The sequence below is a fragment of the Corticium candelabrum genome, chromosome 7, assembly GCF_963422355.1.
Source record: "Corticium candelabrum chromosome 7, ooCorCand1.1, whole genome shotgun sequence".
Classification (NCBI taxonomy): Eukaryota; Metazoa; Porifera; class Homoscleromorpha; order Homosclerophorida; family Plakinidae; genus Corticium; species Corticium candelabrum.
The window spans coordinates 6,820,493-6,842,229 of record NC_085091.1 but is presented as its reverse complement, the minus strand read 5'-3'; the positions used below and the strand labels follow the sequence as shown (position 1 = coordinate 6,842,229).

The 21,737-nt window shown below is 42.9% G+C and overlaps 2 protein-coding genes across 2 annotated transcripts; one reads left to right on the top strand and one right to left on the bottom strand.

The window, feature by feature from the left end:
- LOC134182618 (uncharacterized) lies at window positions 1-4,271 on the top strand. The gene is made up of 8 exons (XM_062650050.1): window positions 1-283; window positions 364-500; window positions 1,043-1,156; window positions 1,228-2,250; window positions 2,311-2,463; window positions 2,601-2,828; window positions 2,895-3,029; window positions 3,092-4,271. Exons 1-8 carry the CDS (start codon window positions 208-210, stop codon window positions 3,854-3,856), a joined length of 2,631 nt encoding a protein of 876 aa, XP_062506034.1. The 5' UTR covers window positions 1-207; the 3' UTR covers window positions 3,857-4,271.
- Window positions 4,272-9,716: 5,445 nt separating this feature from the next.
- On the bottom strand, window positions 9,717-10,706 carry LOC134182653 (probable poly [ADP-ribose] polymerase DDB_G0278045). The gene has a single exon (XM_062650088.1). The coding sequence runs from the start codon at window positions 10,469-10,471 to the stop codon at window positions 9,833-9,835; it is 639 nt and encodes a 212-aa protein (XP_062506072.1). The 5' UTR covers window positions 10,472-10,706; the 3' UTR covers window positions 9,717-9,832.
- Window positions 10,707-21,737: the final 11,031 nt, after the last annotated feature.

Sequence of the window (21,737 nt, the reverse complement as noted above, 5' to 3'; positions counted from 1 at the left end):
CGGCCGAGACACATTTCCTTAGGATATCTGTCTCGGCTAGTCAGATTTGCTAGGAAATCTGTCACTACGCTGGGAAATTAGTCTTGGCCGAGACACATTTCCTTAGGATATCTGTCTCGGCCGAGGCGCTAGGAAATCTGTCACCACGCAGGAAATATGTCATTGTGTGTCTCACCCACACGCATGTGCAATTGTTTGATATTCTGAATGACGGGAAGCGCCATGGAAGAGCAAATGTACGAGCGGGTCGTTTTCTACCTTGAAAACGGTTCATATCCAACAGGTAGGCTCACGAAGAACAGCTGTCACACCGTCTCTACGTCCGTGCGATTGCCGATCCTCCTAACGATGTTGGTGATCTAGGTCTCTCGGAAAGCGAGAAGAGTGGTGTCCGTAAGAAATCCAAACTGTTCCAGCTAGAGGAAGGGATTCTCTACTTCCAAGACAAGAAACAATCGACACGCAGACAAGTTATCAGAGACGATACGACAAAAAGACAGGTGAACTCTCTAATTTCTCGGAGTTACGGGTTTCACCTCTAGTTAGCCATGCATGCCCTAAACTGGGGTGTAGCAATCATTTTTAAATTGTTCGGGCCTAACGCGCGCTAAAGGAGGTGACCGCGGCACGTGACAAAGCATGACTAGCGTGCGCTACCATCCAGCTAATGAAAAACAGTGTCCCCACCAATTAATCTAATTGACCTAACTGTACGTCCCCAAAGTTATGTTTTGACTTTGCCACAAACTGGTCATGAAAAACTATAATATGATCCACATTATCGTATATTTTAATATTGGCCTGTAATAAAGACTCTATATACTCCAAATAAATAAAAGTAAATAATATATTTAATTGTCTATACCTAAACTGGAAGTTGCGGAAATCGTCTGTTGGTGTAAGTCAGTAATTTCAAAATTGGTCGCCCTCACCCTTTGGCAGTTTTGGTACGCCCCTGCTAGTAAACTGCAAGGGCAGATGACAAAATTTCGTCATGTTGACTTAATAAAATGTTTACATTATGTCTTCTCTGTATATCCAGATTCTCCAAGGATGTCATGTCACTGGAGGTCATCATCTTGGCAGGGACAAAACGCTAGATCGAGTGACAAAGAAGTACTACTGGCTAGGAATAGTAGCTGATGTGAAACAACTAGTGAGAACAAGCATGCATAATTTTTTCAGAAGGTGCTTCAAAATACTGTCTCTGCACATTTCATTTCTCAGGTTCAACATTGTGATATATGTCAGAGAGTGAAAAGAAAGTTTGATCATCCATCAGAACCGTTACATCCATTACCTGTACCATCTAAGGTCTGGTCGCAAATTGGCGTTGACTTGGTTGGACCATTGCAAGTCACTAGTAGTGGCAATCAGTATATTGTTGTGGCTGTCGATTACTTCAGCAAATGGCCTGAAGCCAAAGCAATTCCATCGAAAGAAGCAATTCACGTTGCTGACTTCCTTAACTCACTCTTTCTACGACATGGATTTCCAGAGGTGTTGATATCCGATCAAGGTCGCGAGTTTTGCAATGCTATCTGCAATGAACTTTTGACAAAGACAGGAGTCAAACACAGAATTACGTCTGCCTACCACCCTCAAACAAACGGACTGACTGAGCGTTTCAATCAGACACTGAAAAATGGAATCTGCCAGATGACAAACTGCACAGATGAAGACTGGGATTCAACAATTGAGGCTATTCTATTTTCCTATCGCACTGCTGTTCATGCTTCGACCAAATTCACACCATTCTTTCTTTTTAATAATCGAGATCCTCGTATGCCTCTAGATGTGCAACTGCATGCACACCACGTCTCAGATTCAACTGCGGAAACCACGATGCATTGCCTGACTGATGAAGAGATGCAACATGATGTAGAACTGCTAGTCAATCTGAAACACCAGTATACAGCAGCTGCAAAACGAAATATTGTCAAAGCCCAGGAACGCCAGAAAGCTTACTATGACAAGCGCCATAATACATATTCTTTATCTCTCGATCTCAATGACCAAGTTCTTTTAAAAAATAGTAAACATGACAGCCGTAAGGGTGGAAAGCTGGACGTGAAGTGGACTGGTCCATACTGGGTGTCAGAACGTCTTCCGAAAGGCTGTTTCAAGCTGAAAAATGGAAATGGTGCTGTTCTGAAGCAAATCTTTCATGCAAGTCGTCTCAAACCGTATTATCCACCGCAGAGCTACGAGCCATGTGGTAGTGGCACTTCAGACGAGTGCAAAGATACCGTATGCAGCGATTTGAACATGATTGTTTTGCATACACATGGCGTAAGTTCTGTTTATTAGATCAATGAAGATGAAAATGCTGCAGAAGCCATTGAATGGCACGCGGATGACTTACCTCTTCTATCCCCTGCGTCTGCATGTGTACGTGTGGATGCTTCAGTTGCATTCCAACCTGATGCGCAACCTTCAAGGACACATCAAAATGAAGGACAGGTAGAGGTCTTCTACAGTGACAGTCAATTAATCTAAAAATAATGAATGTCGTTAATATACCATTTTACACCAACTTCATATGCCTAATAGAGCACTATAGCTGTGTTTGGATATTTTCCACCTTCTGTGCCTTGCAGGGGTTATTGGTGATGGATAACAGGACAGAAATAGAGGCCCGTTCATTACCATCTACAACTCAACCATCAGCTTCATCCAGGGAAATCTCAGATGAAACTGACAAGGGAGCTTCATCCAGGGAAATCTCAGATGAAACTGACAAGGGCACTGTTGGAAGCAGAAGTATCAAATGTGACAGACGTAAATTACGGTTGGAACCTAAGAAAAGAGTACGTTTCCAGCTTGCGGTTAGCTCATTGAAAAATATCTTCTATTCTGTAATCCTTCTCTATGATTTGATTTGCCTTATACAGACAAATGAAGATGACAAAGAATGCAGTCAGACAGCGAATGAGGAGGAGAATAGCAGAGAAGAAGATGGAAAACGTAAGCGCAAGCTTGATTATAGGGGCCAAACTCAACCCCAAACAAAACGAAGACGTACTATAGTAAGTATCTCTTTGGGAAACCCTCTGAAAGGTTTAACTTACGTATTCCATGAATTGATTAGGAATCTAAGAAGAACAGTTTCACTATTTCAAGGCGAATGAGAGAAATTCTCATGCAAGGCCGCGAGCTTACGGATGAGCATATTTCTCTTGCTCACAACATACTAAAGAAACAGTTTCCACACATTGATGGCCTACAGTCACCGTTACTTGCACAGACGAATGGTTTTATCCCAGTCCAGCATGAGGGCATCCAGATACATCACGTCCCTGAGCGAAGCCATTGGGTAACTTCTAGTTGCTGTGGCCAACATATATCAGTTTATGACAGCAAAGAGGCCGGTTTTCAACTTAGTACTTCTCTCAGTCACCAGTTAGCCTTGATTTATAGGCTGGCGGTAGAAGATGATAGCGAAGACGATGATGATGGAAATGATCCCATCAACTTGTTTGTTCAAAAGCCCTATGTCCAACAGCAGAGGGGAGGTTCGGATTGCGGACTGTTTGCCAATGCATTTGCTGTGCATCTTGCTTTTGGAGACAATTTATCGACTCTGCAATTCGACCAGGCACTGATGAGACGGCACCTTCTCAAATGCTTTCAGCAGAAAGAAATGATGCCTTTTCCGCAGATGACAAAGACCACGGCTCATCGTCCCAAGAGACTTCGCGGTGTCATGATTGAGCTTTGTCGTTGGTGCTTGATGCCCGAGACATTTGCTGCTACAGTGAAGTGCCAGAAATGCGATGATTGGTGTCATTTGAAATGTGCTAGACCGATATTGCCTACTAGGAGCAAAAAATGGACCTGTGGTAACTGCAAGTAAAAATTCTGCATGCATACACTAGCTGACACTATACACATGTATATAGTTCGTGTTTGCGTTCAACGTGCATTACTGTTTGCATTGTGTGTATGATGAGCCTAGAACTTTGTTTAAACTGTGCTGTACGTATACATACGTATAGTGGGAGGCTGCAGTACAAATGAGAAACCTGGAATGCTGTGTTATGTTCCCTAGAAACGTGGTTAAATATATCATGATTTAGGCCCATTAGTAAATTCCCTGCTGCATGGAGGCATTTTCAATACCGAAACACCGGCCGTTCTGGGTTTTCCTAGAACATTCAGAGTGAGCTGCGTTTCCTAGCTCCGAGACCGATTTCCTAGGAAATCTGTCCCGCCCGATACCGATTTCCTAGAACATGCAGGGCGTGACGGATTTCCTAGCTCCGAGACCAATTTCCTAGGAAATCCGTCTCGGCCGGGACAGATTTTCTGCCGGGACGGATTTCCTACTACACCGGATATCAGCAAGAATATCTTCCTTTTCCCGACGTCGCCGGCAATAGACGACACGCTCGGCGCGTACCGTCCGACGTCGGGAACGGGCAGTCTAAATTCGGTGGAGACACGATGCGCTGTTCCGGAGATATTCGCGCGCGAGCGGAAGCGAGCGCGATCGGCGGGAAACGGCGTCGTCGTGGGAGAAGTCAGGAAGACGACCGCGGTCTGACTTTCGACCTGAATGAATTCGGCGTGCGCGAGCAAAATTCGGCCGAGATCGGACTCGCCGTCTTCGAGAGACGCTCGTACTTACGGGCACACAGACAGACAGACAGACAGACAGACACCTCTCCTTTATATATATAGATGTAGATATAACTACTCTCTGGTAGTACAAGCGCGTGCATAGCCGCATGTCACATTGATTTCCACCTCAAACAGCTATCGAAGAGTATGTAATCAAATACGATGGATACGTATGCAATTTATCAAATAAGACGTAAATTCTCGATCAAGCCGTCACTCCACTCAACGAATCATACTTATATTGACACACATCCCATTTTCCTGAGCGTTTTCAACACGATCGCTTCGGAAGTTGGGCCGCGTTCGCAACCAATTCGTCAGTGCGTCGTCGAAACAAGCGCCCGTCAAAACGGTCGCTCTAGACATTTGTCTGCAGTTGTCATTGGCTTCCATAGCATACGAGTAGGTGTGTGAATACGACGCCTTCTCGATCGTTTTGCCCCACTTGCCGTGACGAGCGTACTGGACATCAAATTCGTTAGTACTTTTGTAAATATGCGACGGATTTTTCGGTCTTGTGCCGTGAAAGAGTAGCTTCTCGTTGACTTCGCTTTTATTCTTAATTTTCGTTCTTTCTCTTGCGATTTGGTACTCGTGTTAGAGATAGCAACGTTGAATTTGCTCGATTCGTCTGACTTTGTGGCTTGTCATGCTTGCTTCGAACCGTTCTTCTATATGTCGGTACTCGTCGGTGTTTATGACGACTGGAGAGAGATGAAAATCGTCGCTTTGTGTTTTCTAAGAATCCGGGTAGTCTAGGTAGTATATTTGAAGTAACATTAGACATATATATGTATATATATTATATTATTATCAGAAATTTATGTATATACGTACATGCACACACTCACGCACGCAAACGCACACACGCACACACGCGCGCGCGCGCACACACACACACAGACACGCACACACACACCTGTAAGAGACAGCTCTTCTCTCTTCATTTCTCTCACTTTGCCTATGCCTAGATTCGTTTGTGTCAAATTGGCGATTACTCGCAGATCAAATTCGTAATGCCAATTTTGGCCGACGGAAAGTATGACTGTTCCCGTTCGTTCTGTGTAAACCGTTTCCAATTGAACTGCCGTAAAGTCATTGTAACTTTGCAATTGTTGACGGTCGTCTTGCCACTGCCAACAGGCCATGTGACTCTCTAATATATAAATAGTCATTTAATAATAACGAAAACGGACGTGTCTTTAGACATTGATATCTTACTACTCAGCTGTCCCTTTATGGTAACGATTTTAATCTCCTACTCTTGAGTTTGTCTCAGCAGTCCGTCGTTTACACCTTTTTGCATACGGGATTCATCATATAAGTATTCCATACTCTTCTGTAATCTTGCCAATTCTTGTTTCTTTGCCTCCATCTCAGACAACATCTGACGTTTGTCTTGTGCATGATCTTGCTTTAAGTCTCTGACTTCCATACATTGTGTTTCTAAATCAGCTTTTCTCTCATTTTTCTCTCGTTCCAGTGACGCTTCAAGTGTTCTACATTTACGGTTCGATTCTAAAAGATTTATTTTATTTACTCTGATCTTTTCGTTCAATGACCTTTTGTCCCCATCACGCATTTCATGAAGAGTTCTAATGTGTCGTTGTAACTTTTCTTCACTTACCCTATTCATTTCCTGCTCGTTTTTGAAACGCAGTTCCAAATATGCTATGTCGGCTTCAGCACGCTGTTCCTTCGCAACGAGCATTTCCTTTAGTCTATTGCAGGTTTCATTGAGACTGTCCTTTTCTTCTTGAAGACGTTCTAGGTTCTTCATAAAAGCCTGAAGTTCTCTTTAATCGCCTTCACAAAGTTGCGTAAGACGCTCGATTTCTTGAGCTGCATGGTCAAGTTGAGACTCTAACTCAGCATTCTTTCTCTCTTGTGAGAACAATTACCTTGTTCTCGGATATGGCCAGTTCCTCTTTCAGCTCACTAAGTAAACGTTTGTGTTCTATATTTTTTCCACCTGCTCGGTATACCAAGCCTGCCACTATTGCTTCTCATTTTTTGGCTTCTTGTACTTATCAACCCACTTTTGCTCCTCTAGTTTTAGTTTAATTTGATTTTCTTCTCTCTCTTGCGACAACATTCTAGCTCTCTCTACTGCTGCTTGACGCTGAGCGACCGCTTCGGAGTCTTTCTGCTGCAGTAAATCTAAACAATTGCGTGTGAGTACTCAGATATATACAAAAAACGCCTTGCACAGATATTACCTTCTGATGTCTTTGTGATTGTGGAATGGAACTCGTTTATACAAGTCGTACCGAATTTCTCTAGTTCCGTTCTCACTCGGGATGTGTTTTGTTCTCAATCCACGAACAATTCTGTGTGATGAGATCTTCTTCTGATGCAACACTGTCGTCAAGGTCAACGTGGGAGCTGCCCGTCTGGAACTGTTCAGACACTCAACAAACTACTCGATCTTTAGCTTCCAACAGCTCGCTCTGAATCTACTCCATCGAAAACGTGCGATTGCTCGAAAGAGCTTGATGCTGTTGACTCTCCAAAAGCTTAACGGCTGTTTCGTTTACTGACGTCGTGAAGTCGTCGTCAGCAATCATAGAAATCGAATCATTTAGTAAGACGCTCAGCCTCTCAGCTTCTGATGAAAACTCTTCCTTCAATTGCAACTCTGTTATCGGAAATCTGTCTCTGAGATTCCGAGAGAATTCTAGAAGGTGATCTTGAAACGTAATGATTGCGTCTTTAGCCGCCACTTTCTGATGGGCAGACCAAGGAGATGAAGATTGAGGAGAGAGAGAAGAATCTCTCAGACACCGAGACAGCATCTCGCCAACTTCTCCGCAAGAGATGGGCTCAGATTTCTGCGACAATTGCATTACTATTGCTGCTCGAAGTTTGTCAACTTGTCTTTTGAAAACATCCGACTTTCCATCCAGGACGTCGCCTCTCTGCTCCCTCGGTCTGGTCATACACCAAACGTTGACTCCACTAAACAACTGGTTGATTATTCTTTGTATATACGATTTCTCTCCTGCGCTGCGCAGTCGTCGTCTTCCAACTCAGGCAGAAGAAACCGTTCACCCAGCACCACGTGATCTTCCGCTGACGTCACATTGATGTCTCTTAGAACAACATGAAGGTAACCAAGACGTCCGTGTTGCCTCTCTTCATTCCGCATCATTGCCGTAAATTTCCTAAGAAGTAACCCAAGCTGTTGAATGATGGCATCCTTCTGGACGCCTCCGAGCCAGTTGAAAATGGCCACTCGGCTCAGACTGACAAGCGACGCCACCACTCGAGCATCATAAGCCACACCGCGATCCTTCCCGAGACCTTCCGTATCAACAAAGACAACCAGGAAATCACGTGACTCGGACTACGATCTCCTCGAGCGTTTGCCTAGCGGTAGATCGTCAATGTAAAAAGGAAATTCTAAGTTTATTCCTTGCGTCCCGGGTGACATAATTTCGTCTTGCTCTGCAAAGAGTCGTGATCCTCATGGTTGATTGAGCAGAAACGACTTTCCTGCCTTGCCGGTCCAAAAATAGACACAAGTTTGTATTCCTTCTCCTCCCGACACTGCAAGTCCGTCAATCCCTTGATGACCAAATTTTCTATGTAAATATAGTGGCCTTCGGTCGCAGGAAATTCGTCGACGTCTAGAATCGAGCTCGCGTCGTCTTGGACGTCTTCACGTGACGAGATCAGCAAAGCCGTGGCCTCGACTCGAACCCTTCCTACTGCTAAGGAGCAAAACTTTGCGGCCCAGAATATTGCAGACATAATGGCGACCACGCAGAGTACCACGTAAAGAAACAATTTTAGTATTACTCTTGTCTTTTCCTGGTTGGCGTATTAATATCAACCAAAAATAACTCGAGGGGAAGTGCCTGTAGGCGTGACGATTACGACGTAGATTGGCGACAGAGAACTCAAGAGTCGACGTACTCTAAAAGTAACAGCAAAAGTTTTTGTAACGGCGAGGTAACGTTCTGATCTGCTGTTGATCAAATTACTAACTCAAACCACATTACGTTATTTTCTCATCTAATTAGACGTGCTGCAATTTTTCGAGCAGCAAAGTTGCAAACACAATGCTCAGTATTTATCTAGTCATGATGTATACAGCTCTAACTCGAACAGTCTGTCAAACAGTTCTTTAGCTAAAACGTTGCCTGCATTAACTGAGCATGCGCGACGACCAATGTAATTTAACGTGCGTTAAAGCCACTTCTATAGGCATATTATGTGGTCTTCTTTAAACCTTGTTTTCTTTGTTTGAACTTTCTGTGCTGCTATAAACAATGATTGGTGTGAATTGTTGTGAATTGACGTGTAAATGTGGACGGCACCTGAAACATCAGTGGTTCCACGACTTCTTTCTTTATTGTCTGTATGAGACATGATGAGTCGTTAAAAATGATTTATCTTAAGTTATTCAGCCGTTTTCGGTAAGTAGCGACCACAAATCTGTTCGATGTAGAAAGTTAGCGTGTGTTAAAGGAACGCCCACAAGCGAATCTGACAGGTAGAACGTAACTAGTCAGACTTCTCAAGTTCCAGCTGAGTACAGCTTACTGTAGTTAACCCTAGGAGAATTCTGAAAGAGACTACTGTCCACACGGCCTGCAAATTAAGGCTCTAACCGTGCAGGGTATAGGCTAGCACGTTTTCTGCTTGACACGAAATGTTTAGAGTTACGACCTGTGGCAACGTTAATCCATCAATGATTAATGCGTACGTAGGCATGGTCGAACGAATCCGTCGAATATCTTTCTACTTGGGCTGATTTGTGCCGTCAAACGCGCATAAACCTTGCTTCCAGCACGGAAAGCAAGAGAGTTATAACAAAAAGAGTCACGGTTACCAGTGTGTGTTAACGGATGTTGCACTCACAGTTGCTCAAGGCAGACTGAAGTAGGCACACGTGGTTCAAATACGTGGCTTAAAAGGTGCTTAAAATTACTTATTATTACAAGAATTAAATGCATTTGTTTATGATTGATGTTACAAACAGACAGTGTCGTCATATTTCATTAATTAATTAACTAAACACCCTGATCAATAATATTAGATGTTAATAAAGAAATCAAACTTTAAATCTAAAATCATTCATATAGGCATCAGCTTCACACACAGAAATCTTTGCATTAGAAATTTAGCAAATGCAAAAGCACTACAAATACTGCACAAATATTTCACGTAAAAACACTGGTTTAGCTCGCTGTCTCGGTGAGTTTCAAAGACCAGGTACAGTAGAAGAGTATGTAATCAAATAGTACGGGTATGAATGCAAGTTGTCGAATACGGCATAAACTCTTGACCCATTTGCCATGCCACTTAACGAATCATACATTTTGCCATCAACCTCGGGCTTCGTTCGTCTTCGATCCACATCCGTCGGAGCATTGTCGCAACAAACACCAGTTAAGACCTTTGCTAGAAACATCTGTCTGCAGTTGTAAGAGTGCGGTATTATATAAGAGTAGTCCTTTGAATATAAAGCATTTTCAGCAAAATAGATTGCTTTACCCCACAATCCTTGACGAGCGTAGACTACATCAAATCCGTTGCAGCTTTTGTAAATTTGCGAAGGTTCTGTTTGCCTTGTGCCGTGAAACAAGAGTTTCTCGTTGACTTCTTCATCTTCGTTCTTTATTTTCATTCTTTCTTTTGCAAGTTGATAATTGAACCAGAGACGGCCACTCTGAACTCGCTCAACTGCAATGATTTTGAATAAGAATCGTCCCATAGTCTTGTAAAAAAACAGCTCGACTTCGTTGTACTCATCACTTTCTATATGTACTTGAGCAAGACAAGCTTCGGGAAAGCTTTGCAAACCTAAAACCGAAATGTGGGAAGAGTCAGGTGATATCATTTAATACCCAGATGTACTACTGGAACTCGTACAACCCATTCGGTCGTACACCCACTTCGTACCCTATGTGAAGAGTTGCGCCCTATAAGACAAATAACATCGATATCTCTAGTATATACTCCACAGAATTTTTGTAGTGTGAATTGCCTATTAGAGTGCTATTGGTGTTCTAAGAAATTGTGCCCTATTAGATAAACAATCTACCATAGTATGTGTGTAATATGACTCAGCAACTCAATGCGATCGGAGGGTCGCCCTCCAAACCCGTTGTTCTACAACAATCAAAGATCTGCGAAAGCAGGCAAAAACCATCAGGCTCGAGAGAGTCTCTTGTTTACGCAAAGCAAAATTAGACAAATCATCTCCTAAGCAAATTTGAGACTTGGAGATGGTACCTATGACAAATTCAACGCGCCTGTCAAACCTGGCGATATTCGGCACTATGCGAAGTCGTCGACAACCCTACGCAGTTCAAGTCAAATTGCAAAAATATTACGAAGTCGTCGATACCTTAGTGCAAGCCCAAAACGTTAGTCAAGATATGCAAAATCCCGATACCGCTTATCTGTCATAGAAGGACGTACCGCAAAAAATAGAACACATACGCCTAGCATCACACATCGCAAAGAAAGGTGCCGTCATCTTGAACGAGCTAGATGGTAACGAGAACAACTGACCAAAGGCCGTATAGCGTTGACCTTCAAATCCTTCCGTGGTGTGGACGGTAGTCTTACAGAAAGAATGATAGAGAAGTTGACACCTCACGCTCAGACGTAATTCTATCTAAGACACTCTTACACCTATCGAATTCGACACCTGGAAGATGGTAAAGTGATGCTATTTAGCAAAGATGTGTCCTTTAGCACTAAAATGAATCGTCTACAACAAGCCCACTACTGGATATCGAAACAAGAAGATGTCCGACGCACCAAGACAACAAAGCTCGTGCCAACACCAAGTGTGTCTTTGTACGATTTATCCAAGTCCAACTGTCCATCCATCCAGACACGAGAGGCTCTAATGGGTACAGGAGCTCTACCTTACTGGCTGCGCCAGAAGAAGGGCCTCGTTGCTCTGGACTTGTGGACTGACAACCTATGTCTACTGAGGGATATGGGATATGCTACTTCGAAGCTAGGGTGCTACAATGCCTTTTACCTTTGAACGATGGGAGAGGACATGCCCTGCTCAACAAGACAAGTCCAACACTACAAAAAACCCCAACGCGATGTAAAACCATTCATTAGCAAACTACTCGGAAATGGTTTGGTTTCGCTGAGGTCGATATTAGAGTCCCACCACATCTTCGCGATAAATTTCCAGAGATGTGTCCCCTATTCCTCAATCGAGAGGTGGACGAAGTCGACGCTACTCAAGACATGTTGGACTATTCACAACGCACAGGTCGCAAACGCGTCCAAACAAAAATGCAACTTGGTACCATGTCTGTAAATCACATCCTCCTGAATGTTCCGATGCTCCGATGGTACATCGAACACTGTCTAGAGGTTACCACCGTATATCGCACGATCAAATGCAACGCCAAGAAGATATTGGAGTAGTTTGTGAGACAGGTCTCCGAGGAGAAACGCACCGGAGATGTGGACAAAGAAAAGGCTCTATTTGTAGGTTCTAAGAAGTGTTCACAGTGTTTGATAACAGTGTCTAAGATGAACTTAACGAGGCAATGGAGCGTCAGACCAACGCCACCTACACCAAAGACAAAAATGTCGTCGATCGAGCAATGAGAAGCGCCTGGTCCGACGCCTCGGGGTACAAGGAAACAGGTTACGTCAAGCTCCATTCGCGAAAACCTCAACTCACGATCAGACGTTTCTTCCAAGTAAGCATAGCGGTGTACCAACTCGCCAATTTAAGGATGCTCGAGTTCTATTACGACTTCCTCGACAAGTACGCGGATCGTCGCGAATTTGAGTTAATCTAGATGGACACCGACAGTATGTACATGGCTCTATCTACCAAGAGCTTAGACAAAGCTGTGCGACTAGAACTGGTGCAGGACTTTAGGAGTCATCGCCAAGAACTGCTGGCCTGGAAAAGATAGAGCAACCACACGTCTGGCCTATTCAAACTATTGTTTGAAGGACCACGATTCATCGCTCTATGCAGCAAATGCTACTATATGTACGACGGACCAGATCAAAGAAAAAGGCTTCTACGAAAGGTATGGGCAAGAAGCACAACGATATCATTTGGTGGCGCTACGTGTCGACTCTCAAAGGTGGCAAAGACCATGCACAAAATCGAGGCTTCCAAATGGTGGGAGTAATATTCTATTATAGTAATAGAAAATTACGGTAGAATAGTGCTGAGATCGACGTGCCCGGTGTGTGGAAAAAATAAATCCAGATTTATGACGACGAAATAAATCGAGGGTCGTGGATTTAGTCCGTGGGCCAAGTCAGATACAACGCCTAGAAATTGAAGGTAGTCCCCACTGCCGCACAACAATTGTTTCTCTATTCTAATAGTTAAATCACATAACTATAAGCCAAACCGCACTTGTTGTCATTCTGAAAGATGGTCGGATTGGCACACAAACGGCGATATTGATATTAGTGCACGCCCCCAGCGTTACCGGGGTAACACGCTTCAGCATTGCCGGAATCTGTTGTCTTCAGAGGTTTTAGCTTCCGTTAGTTGTTCGTTTTCGTTCTGAACTCGTACAATGAGTACTGAGGGTGATCTTAAACAGCAGGAAAGTGAAGTAGACTGGTACAACCAGTGTTTATGCCATTGTCACGAGGACGCGCACGGGGACGTGACACAATTTACTGTCAAAAGCTGGAAAGCTCTTCACGAAGCAGCAGAACAACGGCGTGACCAAATTTATGAGGCGCTTGCTCCTCATTTCCAAAGCGGCCCTCGTGGTGGATACCACAGACGCTGCTACCAGACGTACACTAACAAGACCTTTCTGGTAAGACTTCAGCGTCACGGAGAAAAGAGAAAGCAGCCTGATTGTGGAGAAACGCCAACCAGATATGTCAGTGGTAGCACAGCCACTTCATCTAATACTACCTGCGACGACGAAGACAACATTGCAAGTGCTAGGCGCATGCGCAGTCGCACAAGTTTTCAAGCCACTGATCTAACAGCCTGTATATTTTGTCAAACAACAAAAAAGAAGTATAAAGACAAACACCTAAACGAATCACTTAGCTTGTGCTTGACAGAGCAAGCTAGTGCTACTCTATTGGAAGCAGCTCGAATTCGTAGTGATGAAAGACTTCTTCTAGCTATTGAACATCAGGACCTCATAGCAATTGAGGTGAGATATCATCGTTCTTGTTACTCGACGTACACGCACAAGCAAAATCTAAAGCGTTTCATAGAGGCAAGAAATGAGTCCCCTGTTGCACCATACTCTGATGTTAATGTTATGGAAACCGTACTGCGTGAAACCGAAATAGCCAACTTTCAAGAGAAAAGAATCCTGCAGTTAAGTTTTTTGAGGCAACGTCGTTTAGAATTAATGGAACAAACCCAAAGTGGAGTTGTAGCTGATACTGAGAAGTCGTTATATCGTAATGATAAAATAAAGAGAGCTGTATTGTCCCAGTTTGGTAACAGGTTAACGTTCTGGAGTTTGTCTGACAGACAGCAAAGTGATTTGCTTTATGATTTTTGTTTGCCAGCGGGAGCTGTAGCAGAGGCTTTTAGTGACCTACGATTGGAAGGTAGCAAATTTTCTCGAGAAACGTCTCCTGAAGAGGATCATAGTAATTCCACTGACGACATTGCATTTGTACAATCATCTAATGATGATATAGAAGATATGGGCCGCAGTCTTTTTCACGCGGCAATGCACTTGCGTAGTCAAATTTTAAGTTTAACAAATCGTATGCAATGTCCTCCAAGTTCCAACAAATTTAGGAAGCCACCAAACATTCCACCCAACTTGTTTAACTTTCTAGCGTGGGTAGTAAACGGGGACGATGGCTCTAATGAAGCTATTTCTAGCAGAAACAGAGTAAGAATCACGTCTCAAAGAGCAGAACGCTTTGTCATCTCTATTGCTGAAGACCTAATTCATTGTGCTACTTATGGTAGAGTGAAAACACCGAAGCACGTCTATTTGCCGATGACTGTTCGAAACCTAACCGGTAACGTGCAGATTGTGTCGTTACTCAATCGATTTGACCACGGTTTGTCGAATAGTCAAATGCAAGAGATCGATAAGGCAATAGCTGAACAACGACTGCAGGCCGACAGTAGTAAAGTATTCATTTCTTCAGACATTGTTCGTTTTGGACAAACAATCAGTTTCTGTTGGGACAATAATGACATTTTGGAAGAAACACTGTCTGGCATGGGAACCACTCACTGCACAAATGGAATAATCTTGCAACGACAACTATGTGGACCGTTACCACAAGCCAAAAGACCATCATTGGCCTATCGTAAACGACACCAGCGTTCACTAACAGTGACAAACACAGAACCTCTGGAGTACATTTCTTGACAGAGTCCCAGTCCTCCTCTCATGCCATTTGTTTGTGACGCTCTTCAGAGTCAAGTTCCGGACCCTATTCATATTGAAGCAAAAAGGAAAGACTTTTTGTGGATTCTAGCTCGTTTAGGTTGTGATAGTAATGTCACTGTATTGGATATCAATCAAGTTTTCCGTCGTGGTCCGCATTTAATTGCTTACTCTGTTTTGACACAGTACCAGCAATGACGGAAGTCGGTTACTGTCCGATGATCGGTGCTTCACCAACACGTTTAGACACAGTTTACACTCTTTTAAAACGTTCTTTGAAAACAGTTAGAGCTCTAGGTCAGAATGATGTTGTTGTAGTTCTTGATCAGGCAATATATGCCAAAGCGACGGAAATATTGTGGAATCGACGACAAGAAATGGAAGGTATTGTTTTAAGAATAGGCGGATTCCACATCGCTTCAAATTTTCTTGCAGTTTTAGGCGAAAGGTTTGGGGATGCCGGACTGAGAGACCTACTAGTGGAGTCGCGAGTTTTAGAACCAGAGAGTGCAAACTCTGTTCTTGGTGGAAAACACTACAATCGAGCAATACGCCTTCACAAACTAGTTTGTGAAACCATGAAGCGGATGCGTTGGCAGCAGTTCGAAGAGATGTACCAGAGTGGTCAAGAGAGCGTCAGTCTGAATTTGCCTAAGATCATCTCAACGGTTAAAGAAATGCTCTGCTACCTACGTACAATTATTTGCAATGGTATAGAAGATCAAATAATAGAGCTAAAGGAGTGTAGTAAAGAACTTATTAATTCATCAGCTTACCGTGACATATTTGATTTATATGAAACGTTTTGTTCCTCTTTGACTAGCCCATTAGCTAGGTTTTGGTCGTCATACATTAGTATGGTTCAGCTACTGATGCGTTTCATTCGTTCGATTAGAGAGGGAAACTGGCTACTGCACTTGGCATGCATTCGAGATATGTTGCCTTGGATGTTTGCTTACGATCACACCAACTATAGTCGGTATCTTTCAGTTTATTGGGCACAAATGCAAGTTTTGCCAAAGGAATATTCCAACGTATATGAGCATTTGCTAAATGGTGACTTTACAGTGCAGAGAAATTGTGACGCTGGATTTGCGCAAGTAGCTGTCGATCAAACTATTGAGCAAACTGTGAACAGACACACGAAGACAAGTGGAGGCATAATTTAGTCTTCGCTCAGGCGCAGTACAGCGGTGGCTAGTTACAGCGCATGACAGAGCTGCAATCACACAATGCTGTCAGGAAGCAGCGGGACTAAACAAAACTGAATCCCTATACAAAGAATTACAGTCAACCAGGATAAGAAAAGATGAAGATGACGTAAAGAGTCTGACTGAAATGTTAAGAAGTTGGGGTAATCCGTTTGATGAATGCATCGATAGTCTCGTAAATCTAGCATCAGGTGTTGCTGCTAGTATTGATGCTGAAAAAGACCTGTTGCAAGCAGAAGCGAAAGGAATGGCAGCATTGATATATTTTGTTACTTTGCGTTTAGTCAATAATAAGATAGGATTTTATGAGCCGCTTCGATCTTTGCGCTTAAAAACCTATTCAGATATGACTAGCAAACGATCAGTTAAAGGAAAGGCTGGAAATATCGTTCTTAAAGCCGACAGAAGTCTTTTTGCAAGATTGATTGTTTTAGCTCAACATCGCAAGCTTGAAATGCGAGAGGTATTGCAATACTCTCTAGGTCCTCTGCCTTGGTCACTGGCTTCTCCAGATGGATCATTGACAAAAACGAACAAAGCAAAACTTCTACATCTTATGGAAACTAGTCAAGAACAGGAAAGAGACGTCCCAATAAGAGCAGAGTTGATCTATGATGGTATGGCATTGATTTAGTCTTTCAGTGGTAGTTCAATACCGAAGACATTTTCTGACTTGGCATTGTCAATTTTTAGCACTATGAGTAAGCAATTCCGAACAACTGGTGATCGTGCCGATTTCGTTATAGATCGATATCCGCAGTGCTCGATAGAAAACGCCGAACGTGAACGTCGATCTTCAAGGGAAGGGTCTCTGCGGTTACACATTACCAGAGGTAACCAGAAATGTCCGAGGCAATGGAGCAAATACTTATCTGTGGGAGAAAACAAAGCAGATTTTGTTCACTTCTTACGAACAGAGTGGAGTAAGCAGACATATGCGACATTGCTATCATCGGCTTCAGTTTACGTGTGCGACGCCAATGAGTGTTTCAAATTATCTGCAGAAAATCTGAACGTCAAGTGCTGCAACGTGCAGGAATTAACCTGCAATCACGAAGAAGCTGACACCAGGATGTTGTTTCATGCCAGTCACGCAGCAAAACAGGGTTTTGAGACTGTAGCCATTCGCTCTCCTGATACTGATGTAGCTGTGCTAGCATGTGGTTTTAGTCATCGTATTCCATCAACAGTACTCTTTCGCACTGATTCAAAGCATCGAAATCGGTACCTTAACATGACAAAAATGGGTCAACGTCTTGAGTCACCAGTGTGTTTAGCACTCATTGGTTTACATGCATTCACTGGTTGTGATACCACTAGTGCATTTTCTGGAAGAGGAAAGAAAAGCGGATATAACATTGTTACGAAAGACAACGCAGTGAAACAGCAAGCAATCGATGTGCTTGGGTTGTTGGGACAAGATTTCGTTCTCCCTTCTGCTGTTTTCCAAGAATTGGAAGCCTTCACTTGTTGGCTTTATGGAAAATTTCAAGCAACGTCAATTGACGAAGTTCGCTATCAGCTGTTTAGTAGTAAGTTGTCGTCGTCTACACAATTACCATCAACACAGGATGCACTTAGACAACATTTGTTGCGTGCCAATTATCATTGCGGTATTTGACGCACAGCATTTGAAGGTACTCCATCTGTGCAATCTCCTCAAGGATTTGGGTGGAAATTGAAGACAGTCTTATCAAAATTCATTGGATGGACAAACTGCCTGCACCTCAAGCTTTACTGGAAATGGTCAGTTGTCATTGTACTAAAGGCTGCTTGACGCAACGATGTTCGTGCAAATCAAATCAACTGGCTTGCACCGACATCTGTGACTGCATCGGCTGTGAAAACATGTCAAACACAGAAGACGCAATGGAAGCCGGCTCTACGCTTTGTGATGACGGCTATAATGACGACAGTGAAGAAGAAATGTGACAACGTAATGTCGTTGATTCTCATATTAAGAATAATTCACCTGTTTTGATTTTTCTGCTGAACGAGTTTTAAAAATTACTAGTAGTTAGTTAAGTAAAATGGTAACTGAAATTAAAGTGTTTACGCTTTTATTTTTATTGCGCATGCGCATTGTAAGCAAAATTATGTTACTGATCACAACAATTTTAGGTTTCTTTATATTGGTGCCGTTTTCAAAGTTTTAAGCGTAATAAAATCAGTACACGAATTGCGTTGCCATGGTAAAAGCACTTGCTCACTTACCTTCAATTTTAACTACTTCGAACCTGTTGCCTCTTTGACAACAATCAAATTCCTGTTTTTCTTTTTAACTTCTATTATTCTAGCCAATAAAATCATTGTTGTAAAAATGTGGTGACCAAAGTACGTCTTACACAACTTGGCTAATTGGGTGGAAGTATATTTTATATACCACTTGTCGGGCCACTGTTCAAAGGGTATTTGATAGTGGAGTCGGAAAAGGTTTGCGTCTGGCGGGCACAATGGGTTTAGGTAAAATGGTATTTTGTCGAAACATCTCCCTGAAGAACTCCATACACCTGCAAAACGTCGGTTTTAGAAGAGACGCGTTAGGGTTAGAAAAGTGGGCGAGACATGGTCCGCAGATCTCGTCGACATTCAGTATTTCTTAAAATACAATGACGAATTCAATTACGCGTACATCAAGCAAGTACTCGTAGTCATTTCATATACACGATAATACGGGTAAAGCCATTGTAGAGGCCTTGGATTCAATCATACTCTCCAAGCCCAGGAACTTGTAGGTAGATGATGGTGGTGAGTTTTGCAATGGCACCATGGATCGTTGGTTAATTAAAAGAAAGTAATATTCGCAGGTCTTTGACCCACAACCAAGGCAAAGCGGTGGTGGTAGAAAGATTTAATCGGACTTTAAAAACGGGAATGTAAAAGTATTTCTCGGCCAACAACACCTCTAGGTATATTGATATTGTACATACCCTGTTAAAACAATACAATACCTCCTTTCACAGATCTATACGAATGACACCACCAAATGCCAGAAAAACCAATCCCTCGTTTGAAATAGTCTGCATGGAGTTGAAGTACCGTTAAAACGATTAAAATTCAAAATCGGTGATGGTGTTTGAATTGCAAAAGGAAGACAACCTTTGAAGAAGGGATACACACCCAATTGGACCAAAGAAGTCTTAGAAATCTTCAAAATACAGAACACCAGCCCGGTAACCTGCAAGATCAAAGACTGAAACGGAGGGACTATAGGGGGCTACTTGTACAAACCAGAGTTACAAAAGATGTCCAAATGCGTATAGAGAAAGTGATACCAAAGGATCGACGAGTGTTGGTCAAATGGAAAGGATATTCGGATACGCTCAAAAGTTGGGTGTCCAGAGACACACTCTCCACTGTTGGATGAGATCTTTGATAGTGCTCCATAGTTTTTTGTAAATTACTAGAGCTTTTTGGGCGGTGGGAGCACAACTTAGGTTTGCTCTAGAAGACCCATTTGTAGGAATATCTTGGATAGAATGAAATACAATTTTGGGTTTTCTTTGCTGGAGCTAGACTACAACATATTGTCTCTATCTGTATAATTCTCATCGCGACCGTCCTCTCCTTAACTCCGGTGAGATCGAATCATTCCAATTGTTTTTTGAGTTGGTATTTAATGTTGTATTTAGATCTTTGAAGGTAGCTGGTGATTGGTTCTGCTCTTGGGTTTTTTACGCCGTAGATGCTACAACATCTCACACATACGTATTCACCTTCGTACATTATTAAAAGTTTGACCGCACCAACCTTCATTAGGTATGGAATCAACCGATTCCAATTTTTTCAAAGGATGAAGAGTGCAATACCAACACTCGTCGTCGTGGTGAATGGTGGTCCTACAAGAGAACGGTGAATAATCTCTCGAGGTTCACGGCAAGTGCCGATGCCGATACCAATCGCCTACTTTGCATGTACACAACATCCTATATCTATAGGTTATATTCTTCTCATAAATGTTTTTTCTAAGAACGCAACATTTTCATATAACCGTTCATATAGCCATGGAAGTAATTGAATTTTTTTACATTTGTACAAAAAATCATATCAGTGCGGTGGCTTTCGATATCGCATTGCGCGTTTTGAATCCACTAACCAAGGAGCTCACATACCTCTTACAAATATGCGACCAGGAGCGTATTAGTACGGCACTCAACTATGCATTACGAGTTCTGGCATCGGAGATGTTGAAATCCGTCATAGAACTACATGAATCTGAAAGAATCGGCGACGAGGCGATCTACTTGGCATTGTGTGTTCTGAGACCTGCGTATGTGAGGAAATGTCGTATAAACCCAAGCAGAAAGTAAAGGAAAGAGAGGAGCCGTACGATAAACCAAAACATACTAGAAAGATATCCTTTCTATAGGATTGATAGTGATGAGTCTGCTCAATCTGAATCGATAGTGACCCAAATGTAACACAATCAACGATTTCTTTGTGATCTCCCTGTTCGGCACCTAGCGTAGTTCATTCAAGGTCGGTGGCATAGAATCACGGCATAGAATTACGATCTTAATGTGACCGTACATCACGGCGTGGACCATGGCAGAGTCGAATTATTCAACACCCCAATCTTAAAGCAAGCACACAATAGTTTTGTAACCGTTGCTTGCCGCACATACCATAGCCTGGTCGACGTCCGTTGCTCCCAAATCACGACATAGTCGCACGATAGATTCACGAACTTTTCTGTGGCAAGCGTCATAATCTAGTCGAATTCGTGGGCGCCCCAATAGTGACACAGGTAATCTATGGATTCGCGACTACCGCTTGCGGCAAATAACATAGATTTGTCGACGTCGGTGTCTCCTCACTCACGACACAGTCACATTATATTTTCACGACCACTGTCTGCTGCCCAGGCCATGGCTAGATCGAAATTGGTGACACCCCAATCACGAAACAGGTGCATAATGTTTTCGTGACTGCCACTTGCGGCCCGTAACAGAGCCGATTCTAAATTGGAGGCTCCCAATTCTTGACAAAAAGCGGACGACGTCCTCGAGACCACCTTCTACAACCCATTCCATGACTTCGTGGAGATTGATCTTGGCATAGTTATAGCACAATCGCACAACGTAGATGTAACCTTTATAGACAACCATGTTTATATTCTCTTAAATGTGAATTGCGCCGAGTTTTTTAGCTAGATGTACCACAGTGGTATGGCCGCAAGTGGCAGCCATGGTTATGAATTCATTAGGAGAAAGGGTACGCACACTCAGCTACAATTAGATCTCTGCCATTGGGATGCATCTGAATATCCAGCCAGTACACTCCTAGAAATTTTTGCGTACACATAGAAAATTCGGCAAGAATCGAACCTTGAAAGTGGAGCGCTTGAGAACCTGCAAGAATTCGTAGAGGTATCACCATCGTGTACATTATACTATAGATCACATTAATCTGATAGGGAGCTCCTCTTAGAGCCTTTTTAGACCTCGGAAAGTCTTTAATGACGTCGGTTTACGCTTATTTTTTACATTTCTCCGCTTCTGGAGCAATAGATATCGCTGAATCTCCTTTTCAAGACGTATGTAACCGCTCT

Coding starts and splice junctions, on each gene's coding strand:
- LOC134182618 (XM_062650050.1), top strand. CDS start 208: ATGACGGGAAGCGCCATGGAAGAGCAAATGTACGAGCGGGTCGTTTTC. Junction 284..363: donor AAACGGTTCATATCCAACAG/GTAGGCTCACGA, acceptor TTGGTGATCTAG/GTCTCTCGGAAAGCGAGAAG. Junction 2,464..2,600: donor CACATCAAAATGAAGGACAG/GTAGAGGTCTTC, acceptor TGTGCCTTGCAG/GGGTTATTGGTGATGGATAA.
- LOC134182653 (XM_062650088.1), bottom strand. CDS start 10,471: ATGATATCACCTGACTCTTCCCACATTTCGGTTTTAGGTTTGCAAAGC.